This window comes from Manihot esculenta, chromosome 12 (genome assembly GCF_001659605.2).
Source record: "Manihot esculenta cultivar AM560-2 chromosome 12, M.esculenta_v8, whole genome shotgun sequence".
NCBI classification, from domain to species: Eukaryota; Viridiplantae; Streptophyta; class Magnoliopsida; order Malpighiales; family Euphorbiaceae; genus Manihot; species Manihot esculenta.
This window is the reverse complement of record NC_035172.2, coordinates 4,255,945-4,273,227: the sequence shown is the minus strand read 5'-3', so window position 1 is coordinate 4,273,227 and position 17,283 is coordinate 4,255,945. Positions and strand designations below refer to the sequence as shown.

The following is a 17,283-nucleotide window of genomic DNA, read 5'->3' as shown; positions in this document are numbered from 1 at the left end:
AACAACTAGTGTGAAAATGTCCACCACTAAGACAAAATGAGGCAACGGATATTATTGATCAACCGCCTGTACATCAAATACTGTACCATTCACACTCTAGCCATTAGTTGCATCACACATAGGGTTGGTCTTCATTTTCTCCATAAAGACCATAAATCAGCTACAGTGACAACAGTATCTTTCATGCAAACAAAACGGTATATCATTATTTTATCAAATGTATTGCTCCTGCCTTGGTACTAAACAGATTAGCACTGAATGTCATCAGCATAAATGACTTGAGCAGATAATCCCTTAAACTATTATCCCTTGCCCCTTCTTTTTCACATATTATGAAAACAGAACTCATCTAAATACGAGTCACAAATGATTTAATTTTAGTATGCTATCTCATTGTATGTAAACAAGATCTCATTATAAAGTCAAAATCTTAAGTCTTGCAATACATTTGTTCATATTACCCAAAGACAGAACTTCTAATATTTTATAATAGCATTTGACACAGCTTTCATCTATTTCAAAGATTGGCATACAAGGGCACTGTCCTTCCATTTTAACAGCTTTACTCTGTCATAATAGGCTTATTCTCGCTTGCTTTGGGTTTCTGTTCCTTTGGCTTCTGTTCCTCCATTTTCCTGAAATATTCAGCAACAATTACATCTATAATTCTTATTGTCCAAAAAAAGGATGGGAATCATAAGCACAAAAGAAATCTGTAAAGGTGAACCACTTGAACCCAAGATAATCAGGAGATACTCAAAGTTAATCCAAATCAGGATGCCAAAACCATTTCATTTACAGTTTTGGTAATACAGATACAACAGATAGCATGCGCACATTACAAGAGGAAAAAAAATAAAACACCAGATTGAAAAATGAAAGACAAGTAACGAGAAAAAAAATATCTCTAATTTGAGAAGAACCTCAAGTAAAATTACTTAAATATGACAAAGGGAACAATAAACCCTAATTAAAAAAAAGGTGGACCGTAATAGATGTATAACAACTAGTAAAACTAATGCAAAAAGAGGATATATAGAAATGGGGCCCCTTACAAACAAAGGATTTTTTTCCCAAACTCATTGCAGAAATGAGAGGAAAAATTGACACCATATGACGCTATGTACCATGCAGGAATCACATGTTAGAGCTCTAATCAAGCCAAATGGACTAAGTTAGACAACAAATTCAATAAAATGTAACTCAGATGTCCATTAGTAATTATGCAAACAAGAGTCAATTTTTTTTAATATCTAATTAGTTTCAAATTATAATTAGTTTAGTTACAACCCCTATGTTCATTAGTTTAGATTCAAATACTCTAATTTGTTTTACATCTAATTTTATCCCAACTAATTTGGGATTAAGGCGTAGTAGTTGTTGTTTGCATATGTAATTTGTTTCACATTCGAACACTCGATTCAAGGACATATCATATTTAAACTTCCAATATAATACTTCCCGTTCATTTAATAAAACAAAATTAATAGTGGTAGTGCATCAGAAAAGCTGACTTTACAAAATCTCAGCGCAGATTCCATAAACTTATATAGTGCTTTACCAAATCCCTTTTCCCCGAAGTCTCAAACTGGAACATCAAGAGAAAAGAAAGTGCAAAGAATCCTATGAAAATCAACCAAATTAAAATGCCCACCCAGAGCCAAACCATTAACAATCTGGGTAAACAAATTAACAAATTCAACACAAATCGATCTTTAAATAGTACAAATGGAGAAAGAGAGGATGAAGAATACCTCCTATCAGAGGAACCGCCCTTCTGGCTGAGGAAGGAACGGAAGAGAGGAGAGTTGACGTCGTAGATCATTGTCGAGATAGATAGATAGATTGCTTCGCAGTTAACCCTAGCTTTTCCTGTGCCCTAACAGGTTCTGCAACCTTCGCTCTTAAATGCTCACAAATCATATCAATTTATGTGAAAAATGGGCCTTTTGAAAAGGCCCAACCATTATAAGCTAACTACATTCACTAGCATATGTATTTTATTTTTGAGAGATTTTTTTTCACTAAAAAATATATTTTTAAGAAATTTATTATTTAATTTCTTAGTTTTGCTATTATAAATAAGTTAATTTCAAGATTTTAAAAAATATATTAAAACTTTTTTATATAATTAAATTCTTAATTTTTAAATTTTTCTATTTTTTTTTACGTTAAGACCATATAAAAAGAAAAAATTTTAAAACTTAAATTTGTCCTTGGTCACGATGCTAATTTTTAAAAATAATGTGATTAATCAATTAAAAAAGAAAAATAAATAACAAAAGTGATAAGCTTACCTTATCTTATGATGACACTCACGCAATGAGTACCGAACAAGAGAAACTACATTCTGAAAATGGACAAAAACAAGACGAATAGAACAATAAATTTAAAATATAATTACATATAAAAAATAAAATAAATAAAAATTATAAGACGAATAAAATATATATTTAAATTTATATAAATTAAATAATATAAATAATTAAAATTATAAAATTTAAATACAGTAAATATTTAAAATGGCTAATGTTTCCCTTAATAGTAAAACTGAATTTTTTTAATTTTATAAAATAAAATATTCTAATTAAATACTTTTGAAAATTCAACGAAATATTAAATTTATTTATTTATCAAAAAATCTGTTGTCGAATGGGGTGAGGCGTACGGAGAAGCTTCTCAGTTCTCACGTTTCTTTAATAGAAAATAATAATGAATACGACGATGAGGATGTTTCTATCCATTTGCTACGGTGGGAAAGCACAATAACCTAATTTCCTTCACGATTTTTACTTGAAAACCACATACGTTTTTTTGTTTGGTTGGTCGTGGACCGTTTCAACTAATCAATAAATAGAATAGTCAACGATTTTGTGCACACACCTTTTTTTTTTCTTAGTGATAATTGCATAAGCTAAGGGTTATTTATAATAGGTTTAGATAAAAATAACCAATTAAATTGAATAAATTTAAAATTTTTTATTTTATTTTTTAGTTCAGTTCAATATTAATTTTTAAAAAAATTAATTATTTTAATTCAATTTAATTTATTAAAAAATTCGGCAAAATTATAATAAAATATTAGTAGAAATAGGAGTAAAATATAAAAGTAGATAGACAAAAGTGGACATAGGGAATAATATGTATAAATATGTAGTTTTGTTAATAATTTATGTTTTAAAATTTAATATTTTTAATTAGATTTTATTTCTAAAAATTAGAACAAATAAAAAAGTACAAATATTTTTAAAAATATTTTTATATTTGATTAATCATTTACAGGTATAAGCTTCGTTAATGAGTATTTAATAAATAAAGTTTAAATTCAGTCAAATTCATCACATATTTTTTTAAAAAAGTATATTTTTATATGTACATATTTAAATGCTTAAAAAAGCAAAGAGTTAAAGGGTCATGAGTTTTTCTTTGGTAGGGCATTACTGTGGCATCACCGGCTGCGCCGCTACGGCACCTTCATCCCCTTCAAAATATTTTTCGATCATCGGTACGGCACGTGCGCTCTTATCGTACCCTCCCTCCACCCCTGCTAAGGGTTGAGAGGCAGCATTATAACATTTGAAATTCAATTCAATTTAATTGATTTATTTTTTTATAATTTTATTATTTAAAATAAAAAATTATTTTTTTTATAATTTTATTATTTTTATGATACATAAAAATAAAAATTATGTGTAATTTTATAAAAATTTATTTAAATTTATTTTTTGAATTATTCATACCAAACAAAAAGTATGCATTGATAATGAAAAATTTTAAGATGAATTTACTTATCAGTTAGTCATTCTTTTTAAATTTCACAATAATAATGAATAAATGTGAAGTCTTATAAAAGTTAATATGGCTTTTTAAAACTGCCATTATTTTAAATTTAGTTTATTAAATTTTATTTGATTAATAAAATATTTTTTAATTTAAATTGTATATTTTTAATTAAAATTAATTCTTATATTTTTATAGATTGGTCACGTAATTACTGATAAGTCTTTTATATTTATAAATTAATCTCTTGTGAAAATAATAAAATAAAAATAAAATAAAATAAATCTGATATATTTTTTATTCTATTAATAAAAAAATATTGAAAAGAAAAAAAAAACTCTTTGGACTTAAATTTAAATATTTATTATATTAATATTATTGATGTAATTTTTTTTTATTAATTTATTTTAAACATATATGATATTAAATTTAATATATATATGAGATTAATTTGAAAATAAATATATAATTACTTATTTATAAATAATTATAATATTTAGGGATTAATTTATAAGAATATATGGATAAATTATAATTAAATAGATTATTTTATTATAAAATAAAATTTTATAATTAAATTTATAAATATTTAAATTAAATTCTATATTTTATAAAATTTTAAGGATTAAAATATAATTTTTTAATTAAAATTATTTTTAATTAATTTTAAATCACACATCAATATTTATTAATAATATTAAATAAAAAATTATTATTTTATTGACAAAAAAATAATATATCTTATTTTATTATAAATTAAATTATAAAATCCTACTAAAAAATATCAAACTATATAATAATTTTTTATAATTACTCCTATAATTAAACTAATAATGAAGGAAATCTAATTAATTAAATGAAATAATTAAGAAAATGAGAAGTAATTAGGTGAATAATGAAGGAGAAAAAAACAGAAAGGTTGATATATTAAAAGTGAGTGAGGTTGGCTAGACATTATCTAGATGCTTATATGACAGGCCGCCCATCCAATCAGAACTCGTCGGTGCCCTTAGCTCGCTACCAACCAACCCACACTATTAATAATTTCTCCTCTACCATTTTGTCTACCCTCAACAATTCTCATTATTCCCAATTTGTCCTATCTTCTTCAACTTCCTTTCACTTTCGTACATGGACTCAATTGCCCTCCAAAGTTTCTGGTTTTTTTTTTTTCTTTTGGCCTGTGTCCCAGTTTTAAGTAAATAGGTTAAATTATTTAAAAATTAAAAATAAATAGAATAAAAATAAATTTATAAAAAAATTAGAGAGTAAATTATGCGGTAATACATGTAATTATGGATAATAGTATATAAAAAATTATATGACAAAGTGCATATAATAATTTTGAACGACATGCAAAACACATGTTGCATATAAGTGAGAATGAAGAGCATTTCAAAAAATAATAATAATAATAATAATAAAAGAAGTAATCATGCATATGATGACTTTAATAGTAATTGTTGTTCTTCAATTGAAAAAATATATAAAATTAATTATTATTTTAAAATATTTTTAATTTGGTTTGTTAAATTTCTCATTTATTCTTTATTAATTAACATTTATTTAATTAAAATTTCATTATAATATAAAATAAAATTTTATTCGAAGTAATTACTTAAACAATAGGAATAATATGGCGGAGTAGATTATCTATGAAAATTATTCTACATGAATTTAAATGCATTTCAGTCTACCACAGGGAGGGCGCTGCCAAATCACAAGAGCAGAGGAGATCTGGACCGGAAACACAGGGATTCCTTGGCTACTCAAGCATCTACCACTCCTTCATGCAATGATCAGTACTTTTGATGAAATCACTGGGCGAAAGGAATTTATTATTCCAGAGCTTTGAATTCCTTGCATAACAAAGCTGCCAAAGCAGCATGCAACAGTCTCTAATTTGATATTGGTCAATCAAGAAAAGAAAATAGGTGCAAAATGTGCTTGGCTATTATCAAACTATATATGAGTCTGCTGTCAACAGTTGAGCGCCGTTAGACAAAGGAAGACAACATGCATAATATACTCAGGCTGGTTGCGAGATATTAACTCCCCTAGAGTGGAGGTTAACCTCAGTAGAAAGGATATTCCGACTAGCTCTGTAGAGGAAATTCCTTGCCTTCAGAGGACATTGATTTTCCATAAAGATATCCACACCTCATTTGTATTTGCCCAATATAGAGTTATCCGGAGTCCAGATAGCCATGTGATATCCAAATTTGATAGTAAAAGAGTCTCTTGTAGTCCAATGCTAAATTCTCCTATCCTCTCCTCCTTCCTCGTTAAGAGAAATTTTGGAGAATATGATCAATTGTAGCATCGGAAACGTAATTGTGCAGCTTATTTATGTCCCATTCATTTCTTCCTTCAGATCACTAACAAACATATTATCCAGCTGAGCATGCATAAAACCCTAAATTAAAAAAGTTTCTCGTCACATGATGCTAGAGAAATAATAAATTAAAAATCGAAAAGTCTTATTAAAATCTTTTAAAAATTGAAAAGTGATGCTACTATTTATAATAGAAAAAAAAATTATAATATATAAAATTATAAAAATATTTAAAAAATAATTAAAATGTAAAATTAACTTCTAAACGGTGAAATTTTCATTTTGAGCTTTGTAACAGTTTTGAAAGTTGTGCATCTTGAAATTCTCATAAATTTCCATCGGACGTCGACGTTAAAAGTTAGATTCACTCCAAATTTATTGTAAAGTCCAAAACTTGCTCCGTATAACTTAGAATGCAATAAATTCTTACAAATATAACTTAGATTCAGCTATATTTTAATCAAACTTGAGTATTGAGAAAATCCTCCCAGGGAGATATTTAACTTTGAGGACACGGTTGATAAGAGAGTACTGAGGATGAGATATGAGTTTCTATCCTTGCTTACTAGGTTGAAACAGTGAAGATTGTGGGATAAAAAGGTTTTCTGTATGCCTTAAATTTTAAGAAAACATAAAAATATTTTTTATATGTAACGGAAATAAACTTTATGGGTAAATTTGAGAAAAAAAAAACTTTATTTTATGCTAATTTGATGCAATGCACTTGATTAAGTTTTCTTTAAAGGATTATAACCTCTACTAAATCATAAGTTTATTTAAAAAATAAAATTTCTTATGCGCAATTTATTGTATGTAAATAGTCAATAAATTAGTGATATATTATAAAAAATTATAATAGGTTTCACATTTAAATTTAAATTAATATTATATTATTAATAATTGAGTGTATTTGCATTTAGATGTATATAAAATTTTATAACATTTTCCATAAATTTACAGTATAAATATTACAGATATTTAACTTTATACTAGAACATGATTAAATTATTTTACACAAATAAATTATATCATTCTAAATCTATATATACTCATCAGAAATAAAAATATTATATTCAAGAGTTTTTTTTTTAACTTTGTATAATAACATACAAATTTATTATTAAGGGATTTAATTCAAATTTTAAATAATCTCTCAGCGTTAACATTAGATTAATAATATATTTTTTTTAAATGAAAATTGGTGATTAAAAAGTAGAATTTAAAATATTGATAGCGAATGATTTTTTTTTTAATCCATTGATAGCGAATGATTTTTTTTTAAAAAAAAGAAAATCTAGAATTTGGTTAGATAAATAATTTTAATTGAGAGAAAATTTGGTTAAATACTTGCTCCTACTATCAACATATGTTCTATAGCAGATACTATTTAATAATTTTTATTTAAATTTAATTTATATATATTTATTGCACTTACATACATACTTAATTTAATAGTAAGTATATTTAAATAAATATAAGAGATTTTAGATTCTATCATTCAATTTCAATTTTTATTTTAAAAAAAAGATGTATTTGATTTTTATATTGAGAGATTTATATTTTAAATTTAATTATAATGAGCCAAAATTAGACAAAAATTTCCCCTTAAGATAGTGTAGTCTAATAAGATCATATTCCAATTGGAATTTAAATCATTTTATAATTAAAAAAATAACAATTGTCAAATTATGACGTCCATATGATCCTTTACGCAAATTAATTCAACGTTTATATTAGACTTCACACTTCTTTATTTTCTGAAAAAAAAAAACAAACTTCTTATTCTTGACTTAATCATTTAAATGAATCTCTAATAAATGCCACCGTCCATTTTAAGTCATCTTAATTATATATATATGGAAGAAAAGCTAAGCTTACGGCTATTTTATATTCTATTTAAATTGAAAAAATTAATTAAATTAAATTTATTTTATTTTATTTTAATAAGTAAAAATTGATAAAATTAAATTAAATTGAAGTAATAATATATTATTTATGATAATATAGAAAAATTAAATTATAAATAAAATTAAAATATTTTAATTAAATTTTAAAATGTAAAAAATAAAAAATTTAATTAATTAAATTAAATCAAATTAAATTAATTTAATTTAAATCAAAATTTACCTAAAATTAATTGGATTTGAATTTTATAAATATTAATTTTTAGTTTATTAAATTCAATATTAAATGGTCACACACTTAAATTCTCTCTCCATATACTATTTATATTTTTCTCTCTTGTTTTTAATTTTTTTTATTTTTTGTATGTTTTAATTAAACTAATTAATATTATATCATTAAATAGGGGAAATTCATCGTATGTAGCCTTTTTTTTTTTTTTTGGTAAATAGTTATATGCGTGCACTTGCATAAATTTATTTCAACGACTAATGATTGAATCGAAACAGAGAAATTAAAAAAAGATATAAATTAAATAAAATTAAAATAATAAATAATCGAATTAAATTATATCGAATTTTAATTTAATTTCAATTTCTAAATAGACCTAAAATCAAAATCCAACCTACACACCTCTAATTATTTAGATAATTATATATACATTGGTTGGATCATGAAATTTACCGTGCGGTTATCCTAATTATTTTTTGTTATTATTAATTTGGCTCTATCCTTTTTTTCTACATTTCATTTATTTTATTTAAAAATTACTCTTACGTTCTGATATATATATATTTTTAAAAAATTACTATTTAATTTTTATAATATAGTAAAACTCATTAATTAATTTTTTTATCTTAAAAATTATATTAAAATTATATTAAAATTATATTAAAATGTTATTAACGTTTTAAAAAGTCTATTACTCAATTTTTCCGGTAATTTTAGCTATTAAATATTTTACTGTTTAGTTCCTATAATTTTAAAAAATTTATTAATTAATTTTTTAAATTTTAAAAAATATATTAATTAATCTCTTTATATCAAAAATATTTTATATTTTTTTATAATATTTAACGGTTAAAATTAATAAAAAAAATTAATTAATAGATTTTTTATAATATTAAAATATTTTAATATATTTTTTAAAATAAAGAAATAACTAGTAAATTTTGCTATATTAAAACTAAATAATTAATTTTTTTATTTTTTGAGATTCAATAATTTAGTATTGTTTTCCGATCCCTTCAAATATTTTAGTTTAAAATTTTGATTTTTAAAAATAAAATATATATAAATTAATTTCGACATAAAAATAATTGTTTAATGAAAAATAATAATGATTATATTTTTTAAATTTTATAGTTTAACTTTTATAGCTTAGTTTCATCAAGTTGAATGTCCTTTATCAATATTTAAAAGCAATGATTTTAGTTTTCAATTTAATAGAATTAAAAATATAAAAATTAAATTATTTATTTTTTAAATAAAAAAGTATAAACATTAAACTTTGTTAAAAAATATGATTTAAAAATATATATATATATATATTATATAATTTAAAAATATGATTGTTAAAAAATATAATATATAAATATATTTATTACATAAAAAATAAATATTAAAATTAATATAATATTTTATATTTATTAGTTTTATATTTATAAATAATTTATTAGTATATTAAAATTTATTTACATAAAAAATTTTATTAATTAATAAATATTAAAAAAATAAGATCACGAGAAAAAGCTCTAAATGCAGCTGCAGGTAATTACCAATCATCCCTTATTAATGAATAACCAATGAATTTTTTTTAATTTTTTTTTTTACAAAGGAAAAAACACTAGCGAGCAAAAAAGAGAAGAAAAGGGTAAAATTGTAAATACGAGGGTACAGAAAACGTGGCTAACAAAAATGGTACAAGGGAGGTCCCAAAAGGGCAATAAAGGAATCCATCCCCAAACTGAAGTTCACATACAAGCACACGTTCCCTTTCTCTCCAATGCCAAATTTACCATTCTCCTCCTCCACCTCCTCCACCATCACCGCCACCTCATAAAAAACGCTTACTCCTAAATAAAAACAACGAAAGGTGGCAGATGCATGAGCCTCCTCTCGATATCTCTCTCTCTCTCTCTCTCTCTCTTCCTCCCTTTTCTTTCACCAACTTCCCCTCTTAAAATCCCATAACCTCTTACAGATTTCTCTGTTTCTCTCCTCGGTTTCTTCGCTTTCTCAACCACCATCACCACCTCCTCGAAGGTATAAACAAAAACCATCTCTTTATCTCTTCCTTGTGGGTGGCCGCCTCTCTTGTTTGCTGTTGTCTTCTTCTACTTTGCTTTTGGCTTTTCAAGGTTGTACATGGTTTTGTTTAGTTGGTGTGTCAACTCTCAGCTGGTCATGGGCATTTTGCGTTTGTGGGCCTAGAAAGGGAGAGAAAGTTTGCGTTTTTTCACGTTGGGCTTTGTGGGTTTCTCTTAGATTTTCCCTTTTCTTCTTTTAATTCTTTTTTTTTTCTTGGGGTTTTAGTCCTTCCCACTATCTAATCCTCCATGAAAGGTGGTAGGTTGATGGGGGTCGGTTGACTTCCTTTTCCAAGGAGAGAGAGAGAGAGATATAGATAATTAGAATTCTTCGCAGCCAAGTCTTTGGGCGTTTTCGTTGGTTTCCTCTAAACTCTATAATTCTAATCCCGGTTCAGTGATGTGGGTTTTCTTTATTCTCAATTTATCAACACCCAGATTTTTTCTTGGCTGGTGCTGGGCTTTCTGTCACCCTGCCGCCAGTTTGCGAGCGATTCTCTTCTTTGGTTAGAGGATTCTTGAGCCAAAAGAAGCAGTCTTTGTAATTTCTTGTTTCACATTCTGTAAATTGAATGTGGGGATGGATTATCTAGCGTAAGTACATCCATAATTGAACTTCACATATCTTAGCTACCGCCTGGATTTTTAGCTTCACTTTGAAGGGAATCGTCGTCCATTCTTTGATCGTTAATGTTTTTTCTTACTTTTTAGTTGGGTGGTAGCACTACTAGCAGCTTACTTCCAGTGATTTTTTTCTTTTGCCTGTTCGCATGGGTAGATAAAAGGTGGTAGGACTTGAATTGAAACCAGTGGTATCCATCTGTTCATCTTTCACCCAAACTGCAATCCTAATTAGGCATTTTAATGAACTCTACTTACATTGTTTTGATGCAAACAACAGCTAATGGCATCTGGGAACTTTGCTTATCAGCTATGGGTTGTATCGAAGTTTTGCTTTATGGGTTGCATTTTTTAAGCAAATAACATACTTTAAGATCTCATGTTAGTGTCTAATATTGATTGGGGTGGTTGTTCTTATGGCCTTCATTGGCATGCTTCCTTTTTTGGTCTCAACTTGGAAAAGAGATACTCTGTCCTCATAATTCTATTTCCATTTTTTATATTATTGGTATTTGTCATATCAAATGCTTCAATGGTTTTCTTTTAAATTGATTGCAAGTGTTTGTAAGTATGAATTTTTTAATATTCTTTTATGGTATTTTCAACTTTCAATTGTTTCCATCTAATCTTGTTTAATTTCCATATTTGTCATCAGTTGTAACTGAGATTGGCTCCTCTGATCCAAGGAGCAAGGTGATAAATGCTGAAGGCCGTTGTCTAAGTCATTGTGGACTGACACAAAGATTATAATCCACAATGGTTAGCTTAAGAAGGCGTAAACTCTTGGGAATCTGTGCTGGTAAACACTAATTTAAAAGAAGTTTATATGAAATGATTTATTATATTATGTTGAATTAGCCAAATTAGATTGTCCTTTCTAGTTATCTTATTCACCTTGTAGAAATCTTGATTAAGTTTTGTTAGTCTAATTCTGTTTGCAATCATAATTGATTAATTTTTTGATATTTGGTATCATAAATGTAAATGCTTTCTCAGTTGTGGTTAACAAAAACAGCCCTATAATGGCATATCACTACACAATTTTTTTTTTGAAAAATTTGTCATGTTCATAAAATATGAGTAAAACTAAGATATATAACTAAATAATAAGCATAAATACATAATATACATCATTCTCAGACACCATTAACATTAATCAATTTAAAACTGAAATAATTATGTAGATAGTAAAAACTAACAATTAGGATCACCAAATTGAGTGTTTTAGAGGTTCCTGATTATCTTTATCTTTTTTATGCTTGGCAAACATTATTAAAGTCTAAAAGATTCTTTAATGTTACTTTCCAATTACTTATGTATTTTACTAAAAACATTTTCAAAAATTGTTCAAAATTATAAACAAAGATAGTAACTTACAGATTAGACAAGCTAATGCTCCATACCATAAACTTCATAAATAACATAGCTTAAAACATAATCTTCTTCAATAAATAAGCAAAAAACACCATAAACAAAGACAAATAACTTATTCTTCGCAAAATGCATATGTGGATTGCTCTCCTTCACTTCAATAACCTTCATGTCAATAGCCATCACTAATGGTTATCATTATCTCAAGAAATGAAAAATTATAAAAAGATACAAAATTGTAACGGAAAGTTAAGAGAAAATGAGAAACGTAAGAGGAAGCCCCCAAAACCAGAAACAAAAGACTGAAATGAGTTGTCTGCCCCCTTTGAGTAAAAGAAATGGAATCCGTGTGAGTGACAGCCGTTACCATTAATGGTAAATAACAGCCATTGTCGTTCAGTAACAAGCACAGCGGGTGTTACACCTGCAACTTTTTTTGCCTATATATAACTGGTATAACAGTAATATGGGCCTTCAGAACACTTGGATAACAGTTATGTTTTTAACAGCTGTGATTTAAAATCATGTTTGGTATTCAATTAAAAAGGTCTTTGTGTCTCCAATTAAATTACTTTTTTTTTTTTATAATTAATTTAAAAGGCTCTAATGGTTTATGTCATGTCTTAATAGTATTATTTGTCAAATTCGATTGGCATTTGTAGGAAGAAATTCTTTCTTGACTCCACTTCCTCGATTTTTTGACAATGGAACTGCTTCTTTAAGTGCCACCCAGAATGCAAGGTCTGTAAGTGTACATCCTCTGCCATCAGATAATGTCAAGCAGCCCGAGGAGGTAAGGATAGCTTGTTACTTCTGTTTATTTCTGTAGATTCATGGCAGAGCATTATTTCCTTTGAATGCTTTAGATGAAGTGTTCTTGGACATGTTGTGAATTAGATTTTTATTTACATATATCTATTATCAATTTGTATGAGCTTTATATAGGGATTTTTCATATCTTCCATTCTTTGTGTGTGCAAAGAACACTACTAAAACCAATGGTATTGATATACCAATGCTGTCAAATCTAAAACAAGGGTATGATGCAGGTGACTGGGGTTTGACAAGCCTGCTTGTTTTCTCTTCCAAACAAGAAAGATATAATACTCTAGTTGATTACATTGAAATCATTGCCTAATTCAATTTTGCTTCATGGATATGTGGTGTAACAAATTATTAGAAATTGCTGGAGAGTTGTTCACATATAGAACTTTCTGTGTATATAAAAATTGGATATCCCCTTTCTTCACACCATGGTTTTTAACTTTTGTTTATATAAATATATCAAAATTGCATATTAGAGGAGAATGGATTGCTTTAGGAAGGAGGACATATATGTATATATATATTTCTAACAAGAGTTATAGGGTTCTTGATTGTTGATACATGGAACATATTTATTGGGTAGTGAAAATTTTCAAGCCAAAGTTTTGGCATGATTGTGTTGCTGACTTCTATGTTTTGACATGGAAGGAAATGATTGCATTTTTGGGACTTGTTTTTTGTGTTTGAGCAAAGAATTCTGAGATCAACCATTTCATGTAACAGTAGGTTGCTTTAACTGTGATGCAATGACCTATTATACGAAATCCTGATTGCCCATATTAAATAAATTTCAAAATTTTAAAAAATAAACTTTACTTAACTTGTAATAGGCATTGCATTATACACATGTTATATGTATAATTTTTATTTTTAATTCCTTTTCACATTTGCATTATATTTTCTCAATGTTTGTTTTCCAGAAAACTGTTTCCAAAGTTGGAGCTGGTTCATCAAATGCGTCAGCATCTAGCTCATCAAAAGAGCAGCAATCTCAACCTTATCCAGGTGTGTCTATGTAGAGAAATATGCCTTATCTTTCCGAGTTAATATTGACCAAACAGATGCAAATTAAATATAATTATGTTGATTATTAGTTAATATATCATTTCTTCTGGCAAATTAGTTTGAACATAGAAAACAAATCATTGTTAGCTAAATGCCATATGCACAGACATGCAGCATTCACCACCTTCATATGTTTTCCAGATGGGTTAATTGTAATGTTAGGGAACAATATGATACAGAAGAAGATGGATGTGGGAGAAAAATGCAAATAATCAAGAAATAGGTTAAAATGTGGAATTGTTTTCACAATATGATTCTTTTCTTTAATATAAGATCTCTGGGCACTGGGGTATGGAGGAGACATGGTGCAGAGGTGTAATTAGAAAAGAGAACTTGGTATTCAATAAAATTATTCTGTTTATATTTATTTGTTAGAACTAAATAGAATATTGAGTTTCATCCATATGATTCAGTGTTATATGACAAGTACCATATCTTTCACCAATTAATTATATCTTGATAGCCTTTAAATCAAGCTGATTCAGATTGAACCATGCATACATCTGCAATGTAAGGCTACTTATTTCTCAAGTGCTTCCCATCTTATTTTTTTTCCTAATAATAGAAAATTAGGAATTGGAATGCATCATAAACTCTCTCTAATATCACCAGTGTGCGAAAGCTTCTTGTTTGTCAACCAATATGAACATGTTTGAATGGCTTGGTTACATTGATGAGAAATTTTCCTCGGCAACATATCTGTTTGGGGCAACTTGCTGTTTTTGCATTACTGTTTGTCCTTTTGCGGTTTTTATCGCTTTTATCTTTTGCTACCTTTATTCTGTAAATTGGAGCTGTTGCATCATCACCACTCCCAACAAACTGTCAGCAAATCATTAACCAAAATTTCTGTTAGGCTTAAGTAGTTTAATTTGCCTCCATCTATCCTTTATTCGTTTTCCATGTGAATACCACTAGACAAGTAAAGTGCCACTGACTTTGTTACCATTTGTTTTTCCAGGCTTTGTAATTTTGTAATGGACTGGGAGCCCATATTGATTTTATAACTAATAGTGACTTGAAGCTGAGCTAGCTAATTCATAGAGGTTCACAAATTTGAAATCTTAATGTATTGGGGGATAAGTATTCATATATTACACGGAATCGTTCTTTGGAAACTCACTATAATGGAAGGACAACAGAAATGGCATTCGCACAAGTATCCAACTAATTAGATGGTTGTTGAATGCCATTTGATTTCCATAAAATGCTACCTTCAATGTTTGAGGAGAAAGAATCAGTTTGAAAGAAGCCCTTTATCTCTTGCATTCTATCTGTAGTGTATATATATATATATATATATAATTTCCTCCTTTTCTTTTTCCTTAGCATTTGCTTTGGTTATGTTATTGAACATTTTGTTTTATGTGTTTCTAGGGCAACCAGTTAAACGGAGAAAGCGACACAGGAGAAAGCATGTTCAAAACCAGGAACCATGCCTAATGAGAGGTGTCTATTTCAAAAATATGAAATGGCAGGCAGCAATTAAAGTTGACAAGAAGCAAATCCACTTGGGAACTGTTGGTTCACAAGAAGAGGCTGCCCATTTGTATGACAGGTAGTGATCTGAAATTCGTTGCGATGCATTTATGATTTTTATGTTTAGGAGTATCAATTGCTACAGAGATGAAAGAAATATTGTAGATAAAGATCTGTTGATTTATACAGAAAGTCTGGTGCCTTACCGAACAGATAATGTTTGCCCTCTTAGATTATTGTATGATTTATATGCTGAATGTTGATGCTTGATTACTGTCACAATTATCTAATGAAGGGGAATCCTTCTCGATTCTCATACAACCAAATAGGTAATAAGCTGCAAAAAGTCTGGGCAATTGCGAGTTGTATTTGTGGGTAGAACGAAACCTTCTGGCTTGGTTAACTGTAAGAACAAATGTGGATAACTGGAAAAGATGGTATGCATATGTTCAAACTACAAGGAACAAGATAAATTTACGACTTACCACTTGTGTGATAAAGAAATGTGACATGTTCCTTGTATATCTACAAAATAAAATAACACCTGTAGATTCCTTCAGCTTTCTCAGTTATCATTGTTAGGTTCATATTTCATTGTTTCTCATTTTTGTGCTGGTGTTCCATGCATCTTCTTCATGCTAAGTTGATAAAACAAGCAAGAAGAAAAATTTTTAATCTATTTTTTATTTTTCCTTTTTAAGATTATTTTATATCAACATTCTGGAAATCTTATCATGACATAATCACAAAGGAGATCATATCTTTGTTAGGTTAGTTTGAATAAAACTCTGAAACTAAAGGTTTTTGCATCTGCAGAGCTGCCTTCATGTGTGGGAGGGAACCCAACTTTGAGCTATCTGAGGAGGAGAAGCAAGAACTAAGAAAATTCAAATGGGATGAATTTTTGGCAATTACTCGCAGTGCAATTAATAGTAAAAGTAATATTTTCTTAATGGTCTTTGTTACTCATGACCTGAATTCATGAAACCATTGATGGATTTGTCATTAATAACTATTCCAGAACACAAGAGACGGAATGGAGCGATGTTGCAGAAGAGATCGGAACCTGCATTGCAGAATGGCGACTGGGATGACAAGCCAAGAGTGAACAGCTTGTCGGCTTCAGAAGAGATGGAACCAGACTCATCCACCTCCTGAATATTTTGGTTCCAGAATGGGGCTGAATAACACAGTTCTGACTGTGTGAGCTTTAGCTTGTCCTCCATTTTTGGTGTTACAAAGCCCCCTATCAAGGCAGATGATGGTAGGCCTCACCTTTTGGCAAGCAGATCTTTACAGTTTTAACTCAATAACGAGAGAGAAAGCGCAATATTAAATGCTCTTTCGCTGTCTGCTATCTCCATCATCTGCAGACCTGTTAAATACATAGCTGTACTTAGTTACTTACCTTTTCGTTGCCTGCCCTGCCCTGCCCCGCCCCCCCAATTATGAAAGTTAGAAACAGCAGAATGCTTTGAGGAACTTGGTTTCAGGAAGCAAAATTTCTTTGCTCAATAGTTCAATGAGTATATGATTGATTATGGTGCCCTGTGTATTCATTAATAATATATATGGTGCATTCGTCAGGTTAGGTTC

The 17,283-nt window shown here is 28.0% G+C and overlaps 2 protein-coding genes across 3 annotated transcripts; one reads left to right on the top strand and one right to left on the bottom strand.

The window, feature by feature from the left end:
- Positions 1–367: 367 nt before the first annotated feature.
- On the bottom strand, positions 368–1,911 carry LOC110627736 (wound-induced basic protein-like). Its single transcript, XM_043948557.1, has 2 exons — positions 1,755–1,911; positions 368–635 (listed from the first exon to the last, which is right to left on the bottom strand). Exons 1-2 carry the CDS (start codon positions 1,823–1,825, stop codon positions 563–565), a joined length of 144 nt encoding a protein of 47 aa, XP_043804492.1. The 5' UTR covers positions 1,826–1,911; the 3' UTR covers positions 368–562.
- An 8,067-nt stretch (positions 1,912–9,978) lies between these two features.
- On the top strand, positions 9,979–17,228 carry LOC110628073 (ethylene-responsive transcription factor-like protein At4g13040). Of its 2 annotated transcripts, none has more exons than XM_021774534.2 (7): positions 9,979–10,282; positions 11,603–11,746; positions 12,981–13,111; positions 14,064–14,148; positions 15,586–15,766; positions 16,504–16,625; positions 16,709–17,228. In XM_021774534.2, the coding sequence occupies exons 2-7, from the start codon at positions 11,704–11,706 to the stop codon at positions 16,843–16,845; spliced, it is 699 nt and encodes a 232-aa protein (XP_021630226.1). In that variant the 5' UTR covers positions 9,979–10,282; positions 11,603–11,703; the 3' UTR covers positions 16,846–17,228. The 2 variants fall into 2 exon arrangements, with proteins under 2 accessions (XP_021630226.1, XP_021630227.1); XM_021774535.2 differs by lacking the exon at positions 9,979–10,282 and adding an exon at positions 10,300–10,920.
- Positions 17,229–17,283: the final 55 nt, after the last annotated feature.

Bases quoted from the DNA above. Each gene is read 5' to 3' on its own strand.
- LOC110627736 (XM_043948557.1), bottom strand. From the start codon at position 1,825: ATGATCTACGACGTCAACTCTCCTCTCTTCCGTTCCTTCCTCAGCCAG. The intron at 636-1,754 runs GTATTCTTCATC...TGAATATTTCAG, and splicing joins GGCGGTTCCTCTGATAGGAG to GAAAATGGAGGAACAGAAGC.
- LOC110628073 (XM_021774534.2), top strand. From the start codon at position 11,704: ATGGTTAGCTTAAGAAGGCGTAAACTCTTGGGAATCTGTGCTG. The intron at 13,112-14,063 runs GTAAGGATAGCT...TTTGTTTTCCAG, and splicing joins ATGTCAAGCAGCCCGAGGAG to AAAACTGTTTCCAAAGTTGG. The intron at 15,767-16,503 runs GTAGTGATCTGA...TTGCATCTGCAG, and splicing joins GCTGCCCATTTGTATGACAG to AGCTGCCTTCATGTGTGGGA.